The 21,812-nt window shown below is 32.0% G+C and overlaps 2 protein-coding genes across 3 annotated transcripts; both read right to left on the bottom strand.

The window, feature by feature from the left end:
* Nucleotides 1–2,421: 2,421 nt before the first annotated feature.
* LOC128548712 (solute carrier family 22 member 6-like) lies at nt 2,422–9,877 on the bottom strand. Of its 2 annotated transcripts, XM_053524094.1 has the most exons (5): nt 9,770–9,877; nt 9,387–9,469; nt 8,059–8,176; nt 6,362–6,434; nt 2,422–3,712 (listed from the first exon to the last, which is right to left on the bottom strand). In XM_053524094.1, the coding sequence occupies exons 1-5, from the start codon at nt 9,784–9,786 to the stop codon at nt 3,500–3,502; spliced, it is 504 nt and encodes a 167-aa protein (XP_053380069.1). In that variant the 5' UTR covers nt 9,787–9,877; the 3' UTR covers nt 2,422–3,499. The 2 variants fall into 2 exon arrangements, with proteins under 2 accessions (XP_053380069.1, XP_053380062.1); XM_053524087.1 differs by lacking the exon at nt 9,770–9,877 and having other exon boundaries at nt 9,387–9,714.
* A 1,049-nt stretch (nt 9,878–10,926) lies between these two features.
* Nucleotides 10,927–21,032, bottom strand: LOC128549886 (solute carrier family 22 member 4-like). Its single transcript, XM_053527597.1, has 4 exons — nt 20,842–21,032; nt 14,813–15,114; nt 12,658–13,082; nt 10,927–11,149 (listed from the first exon to the last, which is right to left on the bottom strand). The coding sequence occupies exons 2-4, from the start codon at nt 15,104–15,106 to the stop codon at nt 10,927–10,929; spliced, it is 942 nt and encodes a 313-aa protein (XP_053383572.1). The 5' UTR covers nt 15,107–15,114; nt 20,842–21,032.
* Between the last annotated feature and the right edge of the window lie 780 nt (nt 21,033–21,812).

The raw sequence follows: 21,812 nt of genomic DNA, 5'->3' as shown, positions 1-21,812 counted from the left end.
TGCACATGGACTTGGAGAGGCACCATTGCTGGTAGACGTACAGGTCTCAGTCACTTCTGGTGGTAACAAGGGATACATCTTTCCAGGGTCAGGTAACCTAGTTTTAAATCAATGATTTAATTAATTAAAAACGAACAGTTTTAAAACAGTAAAACAATATTCAGGAAAAAACGTATCGTTTTTTTTTAAAAAAACAAAATAAGTAAAGTTCCAATACCAATATTCACAATGATAAATGACAGCGTCTTCCAATTTGATATAATGTTTTGCCAGTAGTACTGATTTCAAACAAGTACCGCTTGTTTTGTTTAAACTTGTTGATTTTGGAAAACTACGATACGTGTTAAATTAAACATGAAATTAGAATATCAGTAAAACAACAGAAAATAAACTGTCCATATGGCAGATTGGTAAATATACGCAATAACACTCTACGAGATATGTTACTTTCTTGGCAACTGCATCGAGTTTAGTTTATTTTGGTATAACCTATGAAATCAGTAAAAAGAAATAATAATGCAGATATTAAGAAAAATGAATTTAATTAATAATCCATTTAGAAATGTTTCTGTTACAGGTTGTCGTGCTAGGGACGATGACCAGGATGATGGATACGGCGGTATTATTTACATATACAACGATGTTTATATCAAAGTCAGTTCTCCAATTCAGGCCAATAACCACCTTGGACGTTGCGTATACACAGATTGTATCAAGAAGGTTTTCAGTCTTAAAGTTACCGCACAATCATTTGATTGTGTTGATTGTCTGAACAAAAATTTACAACAAATTTGATCCGGGGTTTTTGGACACATTAATTTTGTATTAATTTTGACACATATTGTTCCTACATTTTCAAAAATTACCCCGATAGATGATAAACATTTAAAAAAGACTTTGCAATGTCTAACAATTGTCAAATTACTCCCTCCCGATACCCTTGGCAATCAAGATGATTCTACTGACTCGAACTTTTATATGTAATGTCTGCAACTTGTTTCATATCACAGACTGTAATCTGCATGCTGGCAGGTTTACTATAGAGTTAAGATTATATACATATATATTATGTGATGACATTGATTAATAAGTTCATAAATTAAACTTTAGGAAAATCACCATATTGGGAAGGGCCTTACAGTACTGACAGTTACACAGCAAAAGTAAGTGTCCGTGCATGGAAGAAATCTATCTTGCCGTCTGCTGATTTCACTGAAACTGGTATCTTAATATCAAGAGGTAATACTAAGTTTAAATTAATTAAGCGCGGAACCATTAGAAAAATGTTTTACGTACAATAGTTTGTTAAACTTCTAAAACATATGTTGACATTATACACACTTTTACATTGACGTATATATGTTCTTGATGGTAAAACCATATAACGAAAAAGTTGTATGTAAGTGGAATGTATTTTGTTAAAGGTACACCAAGTTATGTCGAAAGATTACATGGTCTTGGTGACTATCCTACTTTAGTGATATCAAGAACCAAGTTCCCGGCGTCATTGAAAACAAACCCTGATTGTTATTCGGACTCTGTCGGTAAATGTTTTTATATACCTCTCAAATGTAGCATGTAGTTTACTTACAAATACAAAACCTTGTAAAAACTCCTATATGATACGGAAAAAGTTCAATCAGTGATGACGTAATAATTACGTTTCATCGTTCGACGCGTCAAAAAGTTTACTGTTTAAATCGAGTTTTCAATCTTAACTACCTATAGTTATAGTACATTTTGTCTGATATAACACTAGAAAGATGTACATACATTGCATATCTGATATAATTGTCATTAGAACAATACCTTGATCTCCAATGCTGCTCTGGCCGGATCACACTCGGCGCATGCAGACATTTCAAAATCCTCTCAAGCCAAATTCAACATTGCAGATCTAGGGACAATTTTGATTTGTTTTTAATAAGCTTTATAAAGTAAAAGAATAACATATATCATAATAAGCAAATGAAACGTAACAGCTTAGTTTGCAAAATGCAAAATTTGTTGTTCATTGTCACCGAGCTAGAACGTCAACGTTTTCTGATGACGCTGATGACATTTCTTTCCAAACATTTGTTATAATTTATGTATTGTAAGGTCAGCCTTATTTTACTGTCATAGAAAAGAAAACAAGCAACTTATCATCCTGTCAATTAATGGAGATGTTAAACTTGGATGTTTTGCTCACCAAGAAGTTTGCATCATATCACACTGATAGCGGGCTCATGCTGCTAATGTACGTTTAAATTCAGTGCAATTTTAATACAATATTTAATAACATAGGCAATACTTTAAATAATTAAGTCCATTACTGGCAATATTTAGAATACTAAAAGTTATATCATATTATGTATTGCAAGCATATGTATAGACACAGTTATATCCATCATATGAGTTATTCTGAAATAGTAGTAAAGTTTTTTTTTGCAACCTTTTATTGAATCTGTAACAATTAACAAGGAAGAAAAAAAAACTAGTTTAATGTCTTTACACTTTTCCCGTTTTGTAGTTTCTTGATTTTCAAGATACATTGTAATGATTTTAATGACAAGCCTGAATACATGTACACTAATTGACTAAAGTAGTGAGCTTTTGCGAGGGTCAATATACTTTCTTTGTGTGAATATCAGATCATCTTCTATAGCCCGTTAGTCAACGTCTGATTTATAACATGAATGAAGAAGATGGTGATAAATGGATATAATGACTGATGATGATGATGATGATGATGATGATGATAATAATAACCAACGAAAACAATGAACAAGAATGATGATGAATGATGGTTGGATGAAAGATGTGATTAATTCAAATGATGAATGTTGCTCATGTTGGAAAATGGGTGATGCTAATAATGAATGGTGATTGATAAGGGTGATAATAAATGATGAAACGGATGATTCTGAATAATTATGATGATACTAATGACATTAAATAGATGATGATAATGACTAAAGGAATGATGATTAGCGATCCTTATGATAAATGCATAATCTATGATGATGAATGATGGTAAGAATTGCTGCTACTTCTGAGTAATAATGATAGTTAATGATGACTGGATTGATGATGAATTATGATGATGAATGCTTATGATAATGGCAGATGGAGATAATGATGATGGTGATTATATTGAATTAGAGTGACGATTGATGATATGATGAATGATGCTGATGAATGAAAGAATAATGACGACAAGAACGAAAGATTATAATGAAGAAGAATAAAGCTGATGAATAAATGATAATAATAATATGAGGATGATGAAGAAAGGATGATGATGATGATCAATGAATTATAATAAATGGATGACGAAGATAATGAGGACGATAGATGAAAACTGATAACTGATGATGAATAAGCGAGTATTGTTTAAGTAATGAAAACCTCAGTATTTTTGAACTTGCATTCCGCAGGGGAATACTAAAGACAACGTTTAATATTAGCTTTTTTTTGTCAATGGTAGCTGACGTAGATGATCTTTTTATCTATTTATTTACAAATGAGTAATTTCACTAGATGTCTCTCCTTCTATAACTTCTGGTACTTCTGAGATATCATTCTTCGAGACTGTAGATACAAGTGCATTATGGTGTATCTTATCCAAAAGGTATTTATCTTTAGTCTCCGGCAGCAGAGATGTACCTATCACACACAGGACAGAAATGCCACCACAAAGATATAGCAGCAGGCCTGGCACATATGCATTCTGCAAAGAAAAGTGGATAGTTCTAATTGCAATATCTATTTAAAGCATTTATTGTTCCAGCTTTATAAAGATGTTTGCTTCTTTTTAATCATATGTAGAAAGTAAAGTTCAAACTCGTATCTCGAAATCCAAGGAATCGAGCGTTTTACTTCTAGATAACCAAATCAGACATAAAATTATAATAATAATTGCGCAAGTGTTTTCGGGATAGGAATTAAGAATGTATTCGAGATATTTTGAGATAAAGGGCTCGAGATATCTAGTTTCAATTGTATAAGGAAAGATCTTTTAAATCTCTGAACAGGCAAAGCTAAACTGATCACATATCTTATGTAAACAGCAAGATAAAGGTAAATTTAGGGATAACGCATGTTCTTCGAATATTTATTTTGTCACAGTATATAATCTGCGATTCCAGAAAGACTGGTTGGTGTCCGAGCCCGGTACGACGAGGGTACCAATTCTGAAGATGTCATAACACGAAATGAATATATGCTTAAACTATTCTAGCACAGAACATGTAAACACTAATAAATGACTATATTATCCACCAACTTCATTAAATTTCCACGAAATGTCCCAGGAATGTCTGCATTGTTTTATCAAGTTGACGTCTTTACCTTTTGAAATATCTGTTTTAGGGCCGTAATAGTTTCCGCTTTGACACGGAATGCGCATATTAAAAAGGTGTTTAAAAGCATGTGATCGCGAGAATCTGTTGACACACGTTACCCCCTGCTTAGACAGCCCCGAAAAGGGACAACAACAGCACTTTTATGGGATAGAATATTTCATTCATCATCTACCTTTGAACAAGGTTTCGTTGTAACCCTCTGTACCGTAAAATTCTGCGTTATTTTATAAACTTTCTTCTTTATTAGGGAACACTGTTACAGATTTAGAGAAAAAATAATTTTGTTTATTTTACCTTTTTGTATGATTTAGGAAATACAAACCGCTGTTAGTGCACATATAAGGGCACACGATTAATTTCAATCTGTTGCAAGGTTCCTCAAACCGGACATAATTTATGAAGTACTGTAATACGTTTTTGTATAGGAAGTAACCCTTTATGGTAACACTTGATGGTTTAGACGTTTTAGTTCCCTTTGTGACCTATGTCTTTTTGTAGTCATAATACTATAGATAGTTTCATATGTTAAGAGAGTGAACAGACCTTTCCAGAAATGTATATGTTTAAATATTTTCTGAATATTATATAAAAGAAACGAATCTTTAAATATTGTAACAAATTCTTTTTTATAAAAGATAATAGGTGTAGGTAGATTTCTTGGAAGCGCAGAGCACTAAAAACTCAGCCTTAGAGCCAAGCATTTGTAAAGTAGACCCACAACAAAAGAAGCTATAATGGAAAAATATTAAAGACGGGTTGATTCAAAAATCCAACAAGTGCATGTAAATTTTATGCAATATATAGATGATGCGAAGGAAAGAGTAAGGAGTAGAAAGGGGAGAGGAGGTCGAAGGGGAAAGTAGAACAAGGATGAATATAGAAACGAAATGCTACGTTCCTTAATCGGACTATTTTAATCCTGATTAAAATATTTAATTATACGAACAATTTATACTTCATTCAGGTAATAGTTAATTTGGTGGTCTCTTACCTTGTTTATAGATTACAAATTCATCGATTGGATTAACTCAATATATGTATCAGATTATCTCATTGGTTATCGATTCTTATATATCGGAAATTTCAAACTTCACCGGTTACTGTTTTTCTTTGTTTGGTCGTGTCAACACGTAATTTTAAAACATACTGAGTAGTTTTGGCGGGCTTCACAGTGCCCACAATTATTTATAACATAGAGATTTAAATTATGGAAAACATCAGAAGAGAGAAATGCCATAGACAACTTCTTCAACGCAACGTCGGGAAAAATCCAGTGTAGAATAGAGAGAAAAATTTTCAAGTAAGACATTTTAATAAACTTTGTGAAAAGTGTACTCGTATCACGGACAAAAAGTGATAAAACTGGACAATTGTAAGTTGTACGATGGCAGACAGCAATCAAGATAAGAGGAAGGAAAGAAGGGAAAGAATAGATTACAAGCGATTACATGAAGGAAAATCGGCTGTAAAGTTAGAATACGAGCCACAAAGTCCAGAAATCGCTCGAGGTGAAGTTAATCAAAGTTACACTACAAAGTAAAACACAATAGCGCAGACATACATGTACCAAAGATAAATACACACAGCCACATCCAACTAACATATTAATAAAAAGACAAGTTAGATACGACAATACTGTGGGGCACCGCCTAATTCACACAAGCACACAAACGCACACATATAGGCAGAAGAAAAAAATCGTGTACCGCTTTAAAACCTAAGGTATAAAACAAATGTGTATTTACAAGGAAGTATCTACGATTTCAACAGTTTTTAAACATTGGATAGAGTATAGCAGAAAGAAAAACTTATTGTATAAAGTATACTAGAGCTTTTTTGGTCTATCACATTTACTGGATTAAAAACACCAAAGGAATACAACAAATAAGTAGTAAATGGGCGATTATTCTGTTAATGTTCAAAGATCCTTTTCAATGAAAACAGTACTTGCTGCATATATCTAAATCACGTTATTTGTTACATTTTCCTTGAAATGAAATATCTTAATAACTTACAAGATAAACAAGCTGCGGCCCGATCACTGAACCAATTGCTCCGACAAAACTTAGCATCCCAATACCAATGTTTCTAGAAGTTAAGAAGAACAAGATATCATTTGCATTTTAAACGTGAATTTGGTTTATTTAAAATGAATGGCACATAAAATATATGCAAATGCTTTTCTGGCAAAACCATGATTTATAGTAAAGTGCACGTCATGTCAATAAGTCCGCATTTGAAGTTCTTTTTTTTAGAATCGGATAAGAAGGAAACGTTGATACATATATTAATCATTTAGTTGTTTATATGGTCGTATACCAAGAAATTAAATCAAAATATATCTATGTAAAAGAGATCATCGTGTGATGTATTGACATCCATGACAATTTATAAATTTGTTTCACGATTCAAACGGCTACTGCTGAGAAGTCATCATGGAAGCTTTACAATTTACCCATGTATGAACTGCAAATGAAAAGGCGCCAAAATTACAATAACGCTGATTAGTAATAATACGGTATTAGTTTAAAGGTGGTTAATCAGATTTTGGTCAACAAACAAATATAACCAATTCATTATTTACACTTATTTGTGTTCACTGAGTTCTAAATACACATCAGATTTTCACTGGACGTATCTTTGAAATTTCATTTTTCTATCCTGATTCCCTAAGTAAGATGGCGTTATTTCGGCATAAGTATAAATTTAACAAACACATTTTACCTAAGTTACAATAATATGAATATAATCAATTTTGTTTAAAATTGTCAAATACCACCGACTGGATGAGCTCCTTCATGTGAAGAATTTTACACCTTAAGGTATTAGGCCCCTAATAGTAATGTTTAAAAAATGGCATTTGCTTGGTATATTCTTACAGTTGACCGTGCTTCGCACTTATATGCAAATTTTTAAAAACTTTTACCGTGCCGTTTTTTATAAATTTTGTGTAATTTATGGTATTTCCTAAAGCTCAAGTAGCGACAAATTTCAAAGTAGTGGTCTTTATCCAAAACGTTTTCAGAGAATTTATTATTCCATTATTTTTTATGAAAGAAACATCAAACTATTGGTAAACAATCATAAACCTTAAAATTAAAACTGTCAATATCATTTTTTCTAGGGTACCTCGAGTAAACGGATTTAATCGGACAGAATTCCAACTCCAATATTGAAAAATTATGGTCGAATCCTGCGGGTCTTTTTTGAATTTTGCTAACTTCATTCAAAAATAACCTTGGGGCAGAAGTAAAACCTACCTACATTTCTTCCACAATATGTAATCTAAAGAATAAAGGCAAAATAGAGAACTTTTACCGCATGTAACTCAGTATTTTTAAAGATGTCTAACTCTACCCCTTCTGTTTTAGAGGTAAATTCACTTTTAACAGCAAGAAATCGCATATCAAATGATTTTTTTTCCATTTTTGTACAATAAATCAATAACAAGTCTTGAAAGAAGTAAAAACTTATTAGAAAAAAAGGAAAACAAGGAAAAAAAATTTTGGTCCCAGTAGGGCTTGAACCTACGCCCCCCTGAAAATTACTGTCAAAGTAGGTTTATGGTAGGAATTGAACACTCTTCAAAAAGGAGGTACTCTATTATGGGCCTAATACCTTAAGAGAAGCTTTGTACCCATATTGGTGACAGTCAAGTGATTTGAAGTCAGTGACCTTTATTGATATAATTATATTGAAACATATTGAGTACCTAATTACAGTTGGATACAGCTCCACTGTCATTGTCTGCACAGTTCCCCATGCCGCCATTATACTTGCGTTTGCTGTTATAGCTAGCACAGTGGTCAGTATCTCTTTGTATTCCGCATCTGTTTAAAGACAAAGCAATTAATTTAGTTGTCTAATGTCAAGCTTTTTAATATATTATTATGATATACCGATAATCATATCCCAACACACCTATCGTTTTTCATGATTTAATCATTAAACATTTTAACATGTTTTTCCACTGAAAAAAATTAAATTTGGATATACACACATTTCTAACATAATTATACCAAAACACGTGACTTTTATTTCAAATTTATGAGTTTTAAACATTCATTTAGTATTACACATTTCAGCCATTTATATACTTCCTTATCTTACACATGACTAGAGCAAAAATAAAAAAATCAAGAAATATCAAAGTACCACCGTGTACTGTGTGTCTCTATACATGTATGAATTAAAAGTGTAGTGTGCTCGAGTAAATTTTGTGTGTTTCAATTCTGAAGTTTTAGTTACTGGTTTTAAAGCCAGTAAGAAATTACATCAGAAATAAACCCACAAAACTAGTTTTATTTTCTGCTAAAAATTGACTTGTTGGTCATGTCAATGGCAACACGTCATTTTGGTTGGTACGCTCTTGCTGTAATTACAGATCGAACTATTTAATGAAAAATATTTTTTTGAATAGGCAATGATGTTTAGTACCCATCAAATAATAAACTGTTTGTGTAAAGCGAGTAAAGCAGTTAGCTTTAATGTCAACGTGCTATAATACTAAATAATAAAAAAAATAACAAAAGCTTGTATGCAGGCAACAGAAGTTGGTAAATAATCTACCAATACAGTCAGATAATGATGAATTTGCTTTCCGCACATTAAATGGAGGTTTTAGACTGCCCCTTCCACTCACTGGATCATAATTCGACAAACTTTTACTAAAGATGCTTAGATTCGTGGAGCACATTAATATCAAAGTTGCCACAAACATATTTGCATTGAATAGAAATTCCTACGTAAAACTGTTGATTAGGAGCTCTGTATACGGAATTCTTGTTAAAAGACAAGTAATGAACATCGTATTACATGTCTACTTAAAAGTAAAGTTAATTCAAAAGTCATCAAAAGGATTATAAATTATACATATCTCATACTCGTAAACAAACAACCAATATTCTTTCCAAACCTATTTACAACCTTTGACTAATTTTAAGCAAGAACGAAGAAAGAAAAAGAGTAAACTTTAAAACGTTCAGTGGCTTTTGTTACATAAACACTTGAAAATGCCTTCCGATGTTCATGTAAACTTACCTAATGTTTGCAAAACTCCTCCAGTAATACCTGCTATTCCCACAATGATAAAACAAATGCCTGTTGCTTTCTTGCGACCAAGTCTGTAATTTATAAAAAAAAAAAATCTAAATTGAAAATAATTCTTTCGTACTTGTACCTTGTAATACATTCATTGTGCATAACTACGTTATCGCGTTATAAAAATATACAAACGTATTATATAACAGCTAGTGCCAAGTTAATTCAGTGCCTTACATTACAATAGAACTTGATCTTAATAATCTTACGTAGTCATCATGGAGGAGATGATTTTAAAATCATCACGAAAATGGAGGGAAAAAGATAACACGACCCTTTCAGATATAAAGCCCAGATACTTCTTGAAGGATCTTAACAATTACCTATTAGTAAGCCACATGCCGATTGCTTTCGAAGGAATACTGGCTAGACTGAATAGAAAAAGGTTAAAGTATAAGTCTCCTGAGAGAGTCTGTATCCCAAATGATAAACCGAATAATAGTGTGACCAGTTAAAAAAGGTTGTGTAATAGTGGACGTTACTTCTGAACATGATTTGCTTACTGCTTAATCGCAAAACATAGATACTTAAAAGTATTTAAACAGTAAGTGCAAGACAATGCGAGGCAACTCATATGCAATTAAAATAAACAGTCGATACATGATTTTATTTAAATGTCTGACGAAATGTAAACTATTCCGAACTATAGATAAAATACCATGTAACGTTTTCGCGGTAAAATTAAAATAACCTCATTGCATGATATACAACTGTACAAACAATACTCCTTAGTATGTGGTTTTAACAGACATGGAAAGATAACACACGTGCTCCTTGAGCTTACTTAAATTTTGAATGGAAGTCAACGTTTGGACAACAGTCGTAGTACAAAAATAATTCTGTCACCATGTTGGCAGTTTTCAAAGCATACTTTTAAAACATTTTTCATATATGTTTTATTTTGGGTCTAATTCAGAAGTAATTCATAGACATATATATAACATTTTTGTAAATTTGTCTTCACTTGGCATTGACCTTTGTCAAAGCTGCCATTACTCGTGGTCAGGTTCATTTATATATGTTACTACTGTTCATACTATTGTTCATACAGTTTAATTAGAAATTTAATATGATATTGTAGGTTTTCCGTTACTGATATAAGATTTTTACGCAGTTTTCTTGTTTCTTTCTCATTAGATATACAAGGTGTTTTAACCTTCCCCCCCAAGCCCCCCCCCCCTCCCCCCACCCTCCCTTCCCCACACAACACACACAAAAGTTGCTTTATATTATTTTTTGCAACTGAACATTGAAAGTCGAAGCCTCATACTTCGCTTTAAAACATACCTGAATCTCAGAAACACACTTTCGAAAGTAGGAATAGGCATTTTTTTAAGATAAGGCTATGGTTGCTAGAAGGAATTAGTTCTTGCTTCGTTATTTCATTTGTTCAGTGCAGTTTTTGTTTTGTTTCTTTCTATATTTTGTTATTTGGATCAGTCTGATAAAACAAATACTGTATCAGAGTAGACGCAGTAACTTACCAATTAAGCATTGACAACAATGTTATTTTAGCCAGTTCACATGTTTGAAACAGGTTTAGTAACGTATATCGCTGTTTGGCTGACGATTCGGGCCTTCCAAGGGAAATGTCCGTGTTAAAAGTATTATTGCGGTTGTACTTGGCTATTGATTTGACGATGTATTTTGCTTTGTCAAACTTCTCATGAGCTATGTACCAGCGGAAACTCTCCGGTACTATACTGAAATCAAAACATAATAATAACATGTATTATGATTATCATTATTATCATTACTGTCGTAAAAAGTACCAACCGAAACGTCGATAAAATAAACAGTTTAATTATTGTTAATATCATTTTGATATTTTGTTTCATATTATTATTACTATGATTACTATTATTTGATCTAACTGACATCAAGTTTTGCATGGCACGTGATGAGCTTGTTGGCTAGGAATGATCTAAAATTTGTTAAAGGGGCAAGTGTTTTGTTGAGTACATCGCATTTGCGAATTTTCAATCAGCTTTATTAATAATAAAATGTATACAAGATTGTTCATTTGATGTATACCAGATTGGTCATAAAATTTACACTTAAGGGGAGATAACATATATAATTATGATATCGAACAGAAGTACATATATATATATATTCCTTTTTTTTAGCAATATCAGCACAGTCTATTCGACCTTTGTTCTAACTGTTCGACCTGTTTTTCTTTCTAGCAGACATGGAAATTGTGTTTTGTAAATTAAATCGCAATATCCAGAATTCATTTGTGCCATGATTTGAAAAGTATTTCAAGGGAGTGGAAATGTATTGAATGGACAAGCGTTTCTGCCTATAACGCATTTGTTTTGTATGTACGGATCTGAGCTTGAACGGACATTGTAACAAGTTAAATTCATGTTTGCCGCCTGTCGGTCGGTAACGTTCATACTAAGTACTACAAACAAACTGTGCGGTTTTAATGGATAAGAAATGCAGTCTTTGACATTTGATCTCAACTAAAGATCTTGACCTAAAATCGACATGACTTATCCCTTTATTTCGTACTTTTTATAAATATGGTAAATATTTAAATGTTTGTATCAATTTAATTGAAATTCAATCAAGAGGAATTGATACAGAGCCGACACGATTATGCAGGTGACGGAATATCATACGGATGGCCTCGTCCCCGCAACGTACAGATACAATTAATGCCGTTGACAATGATGATGATGATGATAATGATGATGATGATGTTGGTTTGTGCTACCTGATGTTAACTTCGCATATTTAACAAGCATAGGACGAAGCCAGGAAAACAATGTCAGACCCGGTTTCATTGAGTCTATACATGAGAGGTAATGAAATTTGAAACACTTTTCACTGGCTTAGGCGGGAATATATTATACTGATACAGTAAGTAGCTAAAATGATCAGACATAATCTATAAGAAGGTCTTCTGGTAACATAGTACGCAGCTAGGTTGTCTCATCATTATTGTCAATGCTATTGTGAAGGCATACATGAAAGCAGCAACGGTAGCTTTTTTCATAGCTGATGGATACAATACTTTTTCAAACCAATTGCAGATTGTACATCGTTTATGTGGTATATATCCAAACATAATTGAAACTAATCGCTACATGTTCCACAATCAAATCAATAGTTCCTAGTATGTGAAATTAAATTTAAGATTGTAAAACAAATAAAATTGACCATGTAATACAGAGAAGAAACAAAACAAATATCTACTTACAAGTAAGTCGCAAAGAAACATGGTATTGCTAAAAGTGATGTCATTAGTAAAAGATAGCGCCAGTCTCGAATCAACCAAGCAATTAGTGACAGCAAACACTGATGTAAGGCTAGTGACGGGAACCCTATTACCAAGACTCGCCACTTTGATGGAGTATACTCTGACATAATGCTATGTTGTGTAGTTAAAAAATCACCTCGTCCAAATCCAGTAAAGAATGTTGACACTGCAAACATTTTCCAAGAAACGGAGAAAAATCCAACTAAATTGAAACAGAATACAATAAGAATGGCGATAAGAAACGTTGGTTTTCGACCGAACCGGTCTGCTACATGTCCCGAAATGACATAGCTGGTCAAAGTTCCTGCCATTTGAATGGAATTAATCGTACTTGGAATAAAGTCGTTTGTGCAAATCAGTTTGAACTGAAAGAAAAAATGAAAAGTAATTTTACACAATTGTTACACAATCAAGTCTGTTTACACCATATAAAACAAATCTTAGTGCTTGAAAATAAAAGAGAGGATATTTGTTTTCTTTCAGTGTTAGACTGTGAAAATACCAGATAGATTCACTGAAAAGCATGTTATAAAAGATTGTTATCTTGTGTATATGGTTTCTGTATTATCGATAATGTGTACAGTTAATATATCATATAACTGTAATTTATACGTAATATTGGTTTCGCAATTCAACAGTTTAATAGGCTTAATAGTTGAAGCGTCAGGACATGCAAAATAAATTAATAACTTTCAAACATTTACAAAAGAAAGCAAATGTGTCATAATTTACATTTAAAGGCTTACTTGTAAAGAATAGTTTTACCTGAAATGTGTGCGTATTATATTACTTTAAGACACAAATATTTAGAGGTGTTAGATAGTATCGTTTTACTTTAGCTATGAAAGTATATTAGACATATAAAGTCCAGTTGAAAAGACAACTTTCGATTTTACTTCGGAATCTCTTTCGGAACTGCCGGACATATACCCAAAACTGTCATTTGCTGCCATATTTAAATGAGTAAGAACGTTTTTCAATTTTTATAGTAACGGTATAATTTGCTCCTTAAAAAAGAATTTCTTAGGCATAGAAATTCACAACAATATATGTAAAAAATATAGTTCATTTACCTAAACGGTAGAGTTTTATTATTTTATAGTAACGGTATAATTTGCTCCTTAAAAAAGAATTTCTTAGGCATAGAAATTCACAACAATATATGTAAAAAATATAGTCAATTTATCTAAACGGTAGAGTTTTATTATTTTAATGTATTAATACTGTTTTAAGATGTTCTGCATAAAAATAAATGTATTTCCATTACTGGATTTTTTTCCAGTATTTACAATCAAAAGTATAATTATTTGTTTTATTTTCAATCGACATGCAGTTAATAAACTTACGGTAAATAATTTTGCGTTTAATGCGTCTTTTTTGCCATAATGGAAGCAAACTGGTTGTCCAGATTTTAGCTAGTTTTGGTAAGTAGGCCATATTTTAATTGAAAATATTTTGAGAATGTATAGTGATGAAACAACAGTATCGTTTAGTCCGGAATTTAATTCTTCTCATATTTTTTTTTTTATTAAATTATTATCGTTCGTTCTCCAAATTTCAATAAGAATAAACAAAAAGAAGTTAATATATTAATTCCAAAATTTAGATAATTTCTGTGAAAGAACGTACAAAAAAATAACAACTAGATAAAAAACTATATTTTACAACAAAAATATATCAAAATCATTTACACGTACGTGTATACGTCCACGTTAGAAATCGCAATAACGCTTTCCAACTTATTAATTTATGCGTGTACCCGATTGATATGAGACATATTGTTAGTCATGTATTGAACTTTCCTCTGTTTTCGAGTCACTTAGCGGCATACCTTGGAGTGACACCGATACGAACTCGTAGCACCCTTTGTTTTCTTCTTTTTATTTTATTTTAGTTTATTATTATTATTATTTGGTTTTGAAACAGTATCGGACTAAATTAAACGTGACTATGCACAACTGACAACTAGTTATATTTTTGAAAAAGTAGTCAAATATTAATTTAGTTTTTCATTTAATTAGATCTCAATGAATAGCAGGGTTCTGTCTTGATTTCGATGTCAATATTAGTAATATACAGTTAGAAACTTTTTTACCTCGCTTACTATTGTATTGGTCCCTTCTTCAAATGAAAATGAATGACATTCCGTACCATTTGTAGTTGAACATGACTGTGTCCCAGACGATTCCAGAAATGTACCATTGTTATAAATGTTTTCTTTACACCACCATGTCGGCACCGACGTCATTATTACCAGGCTTGTGTAGCTGAAACTGAACAAGGTTTTCACCAGGTGGACAGTGACACTCAGCCGTATTTGGTACCTTCCACAACCTCCCAAATCCTTAATTACTTCATCTGGCTTTGATTGGTCTACTGAAGCGGACATTTCGTCTTCTTAAATATATAAATTTCGGAGAAAACGATACCTAATGGCAAAAATAAGCGAACAAACAATTTTGCATAACATCCCTTACCTCCATCCTACGTTCTTTAATTTAAAATAGGTGGACCTGTTTACAACACGTATACTTACAAAATTTGACCAGCGCTTCACGCTTCTTATACCACAAATATCGCAGAAAAATGCCTAAAAGGATACTCATATCTGTTGCACCTAGATAATGATAATACATGCTTAAATTGAAGGAATTTAATGAAATCTCATCTGAATTTATCGTTGTAGTGTATACTGATCGGCCTGAACGTGGTCATTTCATCCATTACTGCCATAAAATCATGGTATATAAAACATACAACTATGAAATCACCCGAAGTAACCATTTAATGTCCTCATGTTTATCTATGGCTTACCATTGAATGCTCAGTTATAGCAGATTTACCAGGCTGTCGATATAAAAATCTAATTTCATTGTATTTCACTTCAAGAATATTTTCAATTTTTTTTTAATTTTCTCTAAAGTTAAATTATATAATTTCTTTATTTTGCTTATTATTTAACATAGACTACTAGAATTCTTATGAAGGTTGAGTACTTACATTATCACAGTTTCCAATTAACATCATAATAATAATTATCCGTGCTATATGTTGCATCGGGCAACTGCTTTTCTCTATAATTTCAAATAAACCCTTTACCCTCTCCTGATAAAAAGAAAAGCACCCAAATATATATCATGTAATTTTGTAAATTGATCTCTGGTACTTAAAGAATTATGCATATAATGTATGCAATGATACATGAGGCAATTTTTCTCTTTATGTGGCAAGTAATTATTGATATCAATATCTTAAAGACCCACCACAGCCTTGTGACCTACTTTTGCCTTCCAAATAAGCTTCATGAAGGTCATCCTGACACATGAATACATGTATAATACAGCCATACTACAACATAGCGCCTTAATTTATTAATGTTTTCACAACCTCAGGTATATAGACACTAAATAGGAAAATGGCAGTCGCATATTGGCGGATTGAAATAGTTCTTTTTGATCTGTAGAGCTATTTTCTTTATTTTCATTACAACATAGTTTTGCTGGAATCTCATGACAAATCTAAACTTGTCATCTATTAGGTAAAATTTTCATTGTGCAAAAATAGCCATGGAATCTTAGTTTATATACCGCAAGTACAATTTTGTTATCATTTTAATTCATTTTACAGTCTGTTCATTCAACTGTAAATATTTTTTTTGCATCAATATGTCCCCCACTTTTCTTTTGCTTTCCATCCAGCACCGAAAATATTCTTGAAAAAAATGTATGTTAAAGACATTTAAAATAGGTCCTTGTGTGAATTGCAGCCATTCGGAATTTCTCAATTTCATTTAGAATAATTTAAAAGCCAGCTATTTAGTGCGTTTATGCCTTTATCTGCAAACTTACTCAGTTAGTCTCTTTTCAGTATGGTTTTAAAAGTATTTTAAGATAAATAACTGTCTTACACTGTAGAAACACTTATCTAGATACATCAATTTACACGGTACTGTGCATAGTACATAATGCTACATTACATAAAAAGTTAACACAATTTAAAAAACATTATCTTGGCCTAATAGTATATACATCACTGCCAGTTTGTAAATAGATACTTGTTTTTGTGCAAAACAATTACGGAAACACAAAACAATATAAATTTATTCTCTGACGGGTCTTTAAGGTTCCATAAGGTAGAGTGCCCTATATTTTGGAGACTTGACCTATATTTGGGTGACCGAAGTAATTATGTCTCCCCCACTATTAAATTAGAGGTTATTTGCTATCGACCCTTTTGACGTCCTTAAATGTCAAATCAGTGATAAATGCCAATAAAATTAAAGCAATTTCTGCAATTTAAAATCACCACAAGGCTAGCTTTTTGTAAAAGGGACCGTTTATTGCACTAATGTTCAACACAATTGAAAGATCTATGAAGTAAAATCTTTCATTCATTCAGAGCCTCTTCGGGTTAATATATTGCATTGGCTGGTTTAGCTGCCAAACGCATCTGCAATTGCTCGCGCAGAATGCAAGGTATGAAAATTCTTCATGGTATTCGAAAGCTTCGGTTTTATTCGTTGTTTTTAAACAAAATCCTATCGTAATACCGACCGTCGAGACGTGCCGAATTTACTCCGTGAACAAACTTGATATTAATTAAGATAGAACGCGATTTTAAGTTGAAGTTATAAGGTTCCGTTTCGACATTTTCTTTAATAATAAAATGCAGCAACCTCCTCCACCCCCACCCCCACCCCGCACGACACACACAAAAATTGCTCATTTTACATTTTTTGGTTTTTCAGTAATATTTTTCTCTGCAAAATTACCAAACAAGCCTATTGACGTCCATTTGTGATGAACCGTGATTTCATGTCCATCAGACTATTTTCCTATTTTCACAAATCGTGAAAATTGGTGAAAAATTTGTGAAGATCATTTTTACAAAAAAAAATCCATTTATATGTTAAAATGACGTCAGAGCGTACAAATATGACTTTGCACTTTGAATAAAAAGTTACCTTTTTTTCTTGGCTTATGTAAAACCCAAGCGAGAGAAATTTGCAAAAAACAAAAGGTTAACCTGATGATGAAAACTTTATTGTCTGTTGATTCCAGGAATATAATGATGGGGTCGTTGAAATATTTTTCTCGTAGATCATACTACGTTACATCTACCCCGAATTTACAAAATGGCTTAATTTAGTATTTTACATATATATCTCTTTTCAAGTCATAGTATTTTACATTCTCATTCATCAGAGGTTCTACATAGACGCAGAGCGAATCCGAGGTTTAATTAAAAAAGAGGTGTTAAGAATTGTAGACTTGTGACTCCAGGGTGAATTGATTTCAATGCAGAATGTTTAACATACGACGAAGCGACAAATGTTGCATTATGTTATTTTTGAAAATAGCTTTGAATATATTTTCTATATTTTAATGATGTTTTTTAAAATTTGAATTCAAAGTACATGTACCAATAAACAAGTTTTCCGTTGAAATACTCAGCTAAAAATGAAGTATTTATGCATATGCAATTGTGTATATAGTTCGAAGTTTTCACACTTAAAAAAAAATAAACAAGAACAAAAAGAACAGAGCAGAACAGAGCAGAACAGAACAGAACAGAAGGAATAATTTATATTCGACTTGAACCACTTGGTTCCTCGTCTATACACACAATCAATATACACAGTCAAAGTCTATAAGTAAACTATCGACATATATATATATATAACAAATAAAGGACATTTCTCAAAGGAGAGTGTTCAATTATTACAAATCACACTGGATTATTAATTGTCATCGTATTTCAAATTTTCAGAGCTTTAGATATATATTTTGCTAACTTATTTAAAATATTTTTATTTTGAACACTAAAAATTTACCAAAAAAAAATAAACAAGCATCATATTATTTTGACTCGGAGTTCCGTCAAGATATTACTCGAAGTGACTCGGTGAAATTCCGCTGAAGTAATAAAACTACAATTGCCGGTACTTTAATTTTGAGGGTATCTAATCCTTTTAACTTCCAATAAATGTTTTACTATTGTTATGCTTATCAAAAAAAAAGCTGAAGTCTCACACATATATACGTACTAGTACAAATCCTAATATCTCCTAATTACGAAGCCAGGGGTCGCAGGTTTGAGCCGCCGCTCCTCCGCACAAAATTACGACTCTTGAGTTGTCCATACAGAAAGTGGCAAATACAATTTCGCCCATATAAATAATGGCAATATACAATTACACACATATTTTCTGCCATGTTTAACTTTCAACCGCTGATAAATGACATCGAGTCTTAATCACAACCCCTATGTTTTTGTTTGTTGTTGTTTTTTTCTTTCTTTTACACCACCCGCTTAGCTCAGTATAAGAAGCGCAGAACTATGTATGCTAAGCTCGATCATCTAGCTAGTATCTGAGCAATTTTGTTCCAAACGTTGCGGTTCTGACGGAGGTGTGTCAGTATTGGTCAATCAGAAATAAATTTTCAAAATACCAAGTCAAGTCAAGTTTATTTGCAAATCGGCAGTTATCTGCATACAATTCGTACAATATAAAATAGTTTTAAAGCGTTAACAAAGAAATTTCATACGTTACATCGAACAAATTTGTCAACAGTTGGAAACGCTGATGGTATCTTATGAAGAATTCTTAAATCTCTATATACTGGACAACATAACAAGAAATGAAATTCATTTTCAACAAAATTCTGTGAACATAATTTACGAAGTCTATCTTGTCTGTCCAAACCACTTTCAATTTCTAAGGAATGCGAACACAATCTAAAATGAAACAACTCTTTACGTAACTTATTGTATCCTACATTATCTAAATATTTCTCAAAACAAAAAACATCTTTGTACTTTCTGTATAAATCAAGTTTCGACATATTTTCAATAGAGCCGTGCCATTTCTGTACGAATTGGTCACGCAAACGTTGCTTATAGAGCTGTGTAGTTAACATTATTGTCGAAGTGTTCCATAACATCTGTATATCCTAAGTTATTGATAAGGTTATGAATATTAGTAGCCCAGCAATTGCCTCTTACATTATTCAGCTGATCAATATAAATGTTGAATAATTGTGATGTGGGTTGTTTCTTAATCTTAATCCAAAATTTCAAGGCTCTTTCTTGACATAAAACGGACAATGGAAATCTACCCAATTCTCCAAAAATCGCATAATTAGGTGTTTGTTTTTTTACCCCTAACAAATATTTACAAAATTTAATATGTATCTTATCTACTTCACTACAGTTGTACACTCCCCAGATTTCAGATCCATACAATAGATTAGGTGCAACCATAGAGTCAAAAAGCTTTAATTTTGTTTTAATGTCAAAATCAACGCAGGAATTCTGATCAATGGCGGACAATGCAATCGAAAGACGGACGGAAAAATAAAAAAAGTAAATATCGAGTGTAGCAAAAGTGAGAGACCTAAATTTACATTTTTAGTAATATTTGTTAGTAATGACAAGTGAATTCGACTCATACTCGGCTGACAATTATATTTTAGTCCTTGTTTAGTACCGTCTCGCTGTGCAGCATTTCTATCTACATTGGACTTGCAGCAGAAAGGCACTCGTTTTCTGATAGATATTTCATAAACGGGAAGCGCTAGAGACTTTGAGTCGGTCTCATTTTGTTACTGAATGCAAACGTGACACAGAGATATACAGCTTGTGTAATTGTCTGGAAAATTTATTTCGCAACGGCTTGTCAAGTGAACCCATTGCTCGCAGGCTCGAATCTCGAGATTCTGGCCTTCAGTAGACACTACATATTTTCACTCATTGGACTCATTTAGAATGAAACAAGGGTTTTTATCAGTCTGGTCATATATTTTGTTCCAGATCCGATACTCGTGCCTGTGCTTGTTTATCATAACAATATGAAAACATTTTAACTTCATATTTGTAAAAATAACTAAGGCTTTAACTGTACGTAATCCACTAGATGGTAAAACTGTAAAGAACTAGAGCTTCCTCGAAAATAATTAGCTCACGTCAGTTATATGTTTTTAAGTAATCAAAATCTGCTTCCGCGTACTTCTAAAAACAAACATTGAATATCGTGCGCTGAACGAAAATAACAATAAATGCTTCTTAGTGATTTTCTTCCTATAGAATTTCAAGCATTTTAAAATAGAAAAGTTTCGTACTTACATGTACAGACATAAATATCCTTACGTATTAATAATCGTCCATTAATTTTTGTCCGAAAAATATTAATGAACTGCTTTTTTACGTAGATCTGTATGTTTCACAACTATATATTATATATTGTACGGCTACATGTAAATGAGGCAAATATTTCAGAAACCTATAAAGTTCATTGAAATAATGAATAATATCATGAACTAACGTCTACCTTTAAAAGTATTAAAAAACAACCTTATATAATAATGTCGTATCGAACCAATAAATTCATTTAGCGCGACAATTACGCTTGCCATTGAATAAACCAATACAAATAACTTTAGCTTATCAAGTTTTTTCTGAAGTATTCATAATTCATTATAGCGTATAGGTTATAGGGAAAAAAGGTTTCTTTTGTAAAGAAAGCTCGAAACTTTGCATATTATTATTTTGAAGTATGCTGAATCCATAAAAAAGAGGAGACACGCCGTTAGCACCTCAATCAGTTTAAAGTGAGGCCCTAAAATGGGACCTATGTCATATTCATTTTAATCTTATATTTTTGAAAGCAATTTCCTAAAACGTTTAATTTATGACCTCAATAAGTAATAATTGTTGGAACAATATTTATTCAGTTACATAATATACACGTTTGATATTTAATGATATCAAATCAGTATTTAAACACTCATTACATTTTGAGGTTCATTAAGGGTATTTCATAAAATATGTATATACTGTAATTCATAATATAATCTGCATTCCTGTTCTGTACACGTTTCATTCTCACACTAATACTGTACATGTAGATTTTCGTTTGAATATGATTATTAGGCAATACATTTACATTCAAAGAGAAGCTAAATAAGGGGTTATTTTGTGTTTTCTTGTATTGCAACATCTCATTTAAATCCCCTGTAAATAATATTATATAAAACATGATTTTATATTTTTTCAAGACAATTAAAAGGAATTCCTATAGTTTTTTATGCGCATCT

This window comes from Mercenaria mercenaria, chromosome 2, assembly GCF_021730395.1.
Source record: "Mercenaria mercenaria strain notata chromosome 2, MADL_Memer_1, whole genome shotgun sequence".
NCBI lineage: Eukaryota > Metazoa > Mollusca > Bivalvia > Venerida > Veneridae > Mercenaria > Mercenaria mercenaria.
Note: the sequence above shows the minus strand (reverse complement) of the source record. Positions and strands in the feature narration are given on the sequence as shown.

Coding starts and splice junctions, on each gene's coding strand:
- LOC128548712 (XM_053524087.1), bottom strand. CDS start 9,537: ATGTATTACAAGGTACAAGTACGAAAGAATTATTTTCAATTTAGATTT. Junction 6,435..8,058: donor CTGTATCCAACTGTAATTAG/GTACTCAATATG, acceptor CTTAACTTCTAG/AAACATTGGTATTGGGATGC. Junction 3,713..6,361: donor GGCCGCAGCTTGTTTATCTT/GTAAGTTATTAA, acceptor TTTTCTTTGCAG/AATGCATATGTGCCAGGCCT.
- LOC128549886 (XM_053527597.1), bottom strand. CDS start 15,106: ATGTCCGCTTCAGTAGACCAATCAAAGCCAGATGAAGTAATTAAGGAT. Junction 13,083..14,812: donor CCAATACAATAGTAAGCGAG/GTAAAAAAGTTT, acceptor TTTTTCTTTCAG/TTCAAACTGATTTGCACAAA. Junction 11,150..12,657: donor TGTTTCTTTGCGACTTACTT/GTAAGTAGATAT, acceptor TTTTGATTTCAG/TATAGTACCGGAGAGTTTCC.